At 42.2% G+C, this 3,328-nt stretch overlaps 1 protein-coding gene across 1 annotated transcript; it reads right to left on the reverse strand.

Annotated features, from left to right (window-relative positions):
- Positions 1 to 1,832: 1,832 nt before the first annotated feature.
- Positions 1,833 to 2,231, reverse strand: LOC102875713 (40S ribosomal protein S17-like). Its single transcript, XM_006895410.1, has one exon. It carries the CDS (start codon positions 2,229 to 2,231, stop codon positions 1,833 to 1,835), a length of 399 nt encoding a protein of 132 aa, XP_006895472.1.
- Between the last annotated feature and the right edge of the window lie 1,097 nt (positions 2,232 to 3,328).

Below are 3,328 nucleotides of genomic sequence, written 5' to 3' on the forward strand. Positions count from 1 at the left end.
AACTAACTCAGTCCCACAAGGACAAATATTGTATAAAACCATTATTGTAGAATGAGTGGAAGGATCCAAGGGGTGGGGTGTGGAAGCAGAGGGACGAGGATGTGCAGTGGGAGGGGGGGATTAATCATGGGGTTGTACAATTTGATGGGGGTGGTGAGGGAAATTGGGAGAATCTGTTCTGGAAAACAATGTATTCAAATTTTGTAAATAAACTAGTATAATAATAAAAAAAGAAAACCCACATAGGTGCACCGAAAAAAAAAAAATTCTGTGCATGTCAATGGTTATTCCTCCCCGCTCGGAAGCTCCCAGCCTCACACCCAGCTCCCACAGTGTGATGTGAGGATGGCACTTGAGTTTCAGAGACATTGCGGTAGAAATAGATTTTCAGGATTCGTGAGTGTTGGTGAGCAGAGAGTACATGAGTTATTTAGAAGAGATGATGGGGGATTAGCAGAGTGAGGGCCTCAGGCATTTTGAGAGTGAGGAGAGAGCACTGGAGACAACAGCAGACAGCTACGGGGTTAATTAGGTGTGAGCTGTGGGTACAGCTGACATTCTGACACTTCAGTCTGAGCCTCCCCAGCATTAGATTAAAATTGTCTAACACATTTCCAAACTAGCCAGCCTCGCCCACACCTCATTCTTACTGGCTTTAGAATTCAGGCAAGCAGGTCTTCATTTAAATTATTAATACAGTAGAGTATCCTCTGGAACTTAGAGGACACTCTGTGCCTCAGAATAGTTGTTCTTCGTTGTCATCAAATTGTCTCCAACTCATAAACAGCTATGTCTTGGAGAGGGTGCATCCGGAGTGCTCTCTGGAGGCAAGAATGATGAAGTTTCACCTCACATATTTTGAGCATGTGGCTAGGAGGGGCTATTCCTTGGAGAGGGTCGTGATGCTGGGATGGGTGGAGGGTTAGTGAAGGAGAGGAAGACCCTCAACTAAGTGGGTTGACATGGTGACTGCTACGATGGGCTCTTGTTTGTCAGGAAGTGTGAGGAAGGCACAGGATAGAACAGTGTTCAGATCTTTTGTTCACAGGGTCGCTATGAGTTGTGCTTGACTTGATGGCACCTAACAACAACAATCACAACATGTTGCCCATAAGTATCACAGAATGAAATGTTGCCCAGCCTTGCATCATTGTCACTATCTTTAGTAAGTTCAAACCTATTGTTACAGCCACTAGATGAATTCACTTCATAGAACCATTCTCTTGTTTTCTCTGTTCCTCTGCTTTAGGAAACATAATGTCCTTCTCTGACAATTGGCTTTTCCTGGTGATGTGTGTCGAGTGGAACTTCTTTTACTGGAGTTGGATGGCCACCCACACATCCTACTATTCCTTTATATTTAGATCAGCTGCTGTTGTTAGGCCCTATCACATCAACTACAACACACAGAGATCCTATGAACGACAGACTGAAATCTTGCCCTCTCTGGTCTCATCTTGTTCACAACACCTGCCAGGCTCAAGTTCACTGTTGCCATCACTGTGTCAATCCATCTCGGCAAGGGTTTTCTTCTCTTTTGCTGACCCTTTTCTTTTCCCAGAAAGATGTCTTTTTTTCAAGGACTGGCACCTTCTAACAATGTGTCCAAGATGAGTGAGACTGCCATCTCTCTTGCCATTTGATCAAATAGAACATGATGATAACACATGCCAGCCACCTGGGCACATTCACGTAGATAAATTCCTAGTATTATAATTTTTAAATTAGAAAGACAAAGATTTTTTAAATAGTCTCCAATGTCTTTTGTGTGTGTGTGTGTGTGTGTGTGTGTGCCAAAATTTATTGAAAATATTACAGCATAGCAGACAGACTCAAATGGCTCCACGTGGTGTTTTAAAATTCATCCCAACTGTGGGCTGAGTGACCTGCAGGTTGGACAGACTGCCAAAGTCCAAGATCTTCAGCATTTCCTTAGTATCAGGATCTGCTTCAATGATCTTCTGATCCATAGCTGAAACCCCTGATAGATAATTATCTCTCCTTTCTCTCTCCTCTTCCTGCAGCTTAATGGAGATGCCTCTCACAGGCCTTCTCTGAATCCGCTTCATCATATGTGTGACACAGCCTGCTATCTTGTTCCGGAGCTTCTTGTTGGCGATCTCCTCGCACACGCATTTGTTTGTGTGGAAGTCATTGCCCAGGCGCGTGTAGTATTTCTCAATGATGACTCGGGCCACCTTCTTCACAGTTTTGGTATGAACATGGCCCATGCTTGTGGGTACTTGGTGAGAGTCCAGTGTCTTTTGAATATGACCACATCGCCAGCACTGATAGATGATAGATAGATAGATAGATAGATAGATAGATAGATAGATAGATAGATAGATAGATAGATGAGATGGAGATATATAAATATTTCTTTATCATTATGATCATAGAATCAAAGCACTATTAGTGACCTTTCAAACCACTTACTGTGCTACCCACAATACATTCAATAGGAAACCCCAGTGCTTTCACAATCAGTTGTTTTACCCACTTCTTTTAAATATTTATTGTTGTTTTTGATTGCCTTCAAGTCAAGCATGACTCATAGCAACCCTATGAACAAAAGGTATGAATCCCTTGTACCACTATCAACATTTATCAAAGTTCACAGAGTTTCAGGAGGCAGATTATTTAGGAAGTGGATGCCACTTCTGTTTATTTTAAAGACATGGAAGCAGTAGCTAAAGAGTAAAGAAATCATTGTACTTAGAGTCAGAAAATGTTGATTTGAGTCTGACTCTAACCCTCAGTAGCAGAGAGATTATTATGGATTAAAGCATGCTCCCAAAATATCAATGTTGTAACAATCGTAGCCTCTAGATGTAGTCTTTGACCTGCTCCTGATGTCAGCTTGAAGACTAAGGTGTGCCTGATTTAGACCATGGTCTTTTCATGCACTTACTATGCATCTGAGAGATGGACAATGAATAAGGATGACAGTAGAATTGACCACCAGCTGTTCCGATCACCAGAGGGTCAGCTATGGGTTGGTTCTGACTCGACAGTACACAACAACAACAAAGATCTAGAGTCTTTGTTCACATGCTTATTGGCTGCCTAAATATGCTCTTTAGGAAGCCTTCGAGTTGTGGTGTTGGAGAAGGGTAATGAATATTTCATGGACTCCAAAAGAACAAACAGATACGTCTTGGAAAACATGCAACCAGAATACATCTTGGAGGCAAAGATAGCAAAGCTTCATTTTGCATACTTTGGGCATGTTGTTAGGAGAGGCTATTCCTTGGAGAGAGACATCGTGTTTGGAAAGGTGGAAGGTCAGTGAAAGAGAGGAAGACCTTCAATCAGATAAATTGACACA

The sequence above is a fragment of the Elephantulus edwardii genome, unplaced genomic scaffold, assembly GCF_000299155.1.
Source record: "Elephantulus edwardii isolate Elephantulus edwardi_28Jun2011 unplaced genomic scaffold, EleEdw1.0 scaffold00167, whole genome shotgun sequence".
Lineage (NCBI taxonomy): Eukaryota > Metazoa > Chordata > Mammalia > Macroscelidea > Macroscelididae > Elephantulus > Elephantulus edwardii.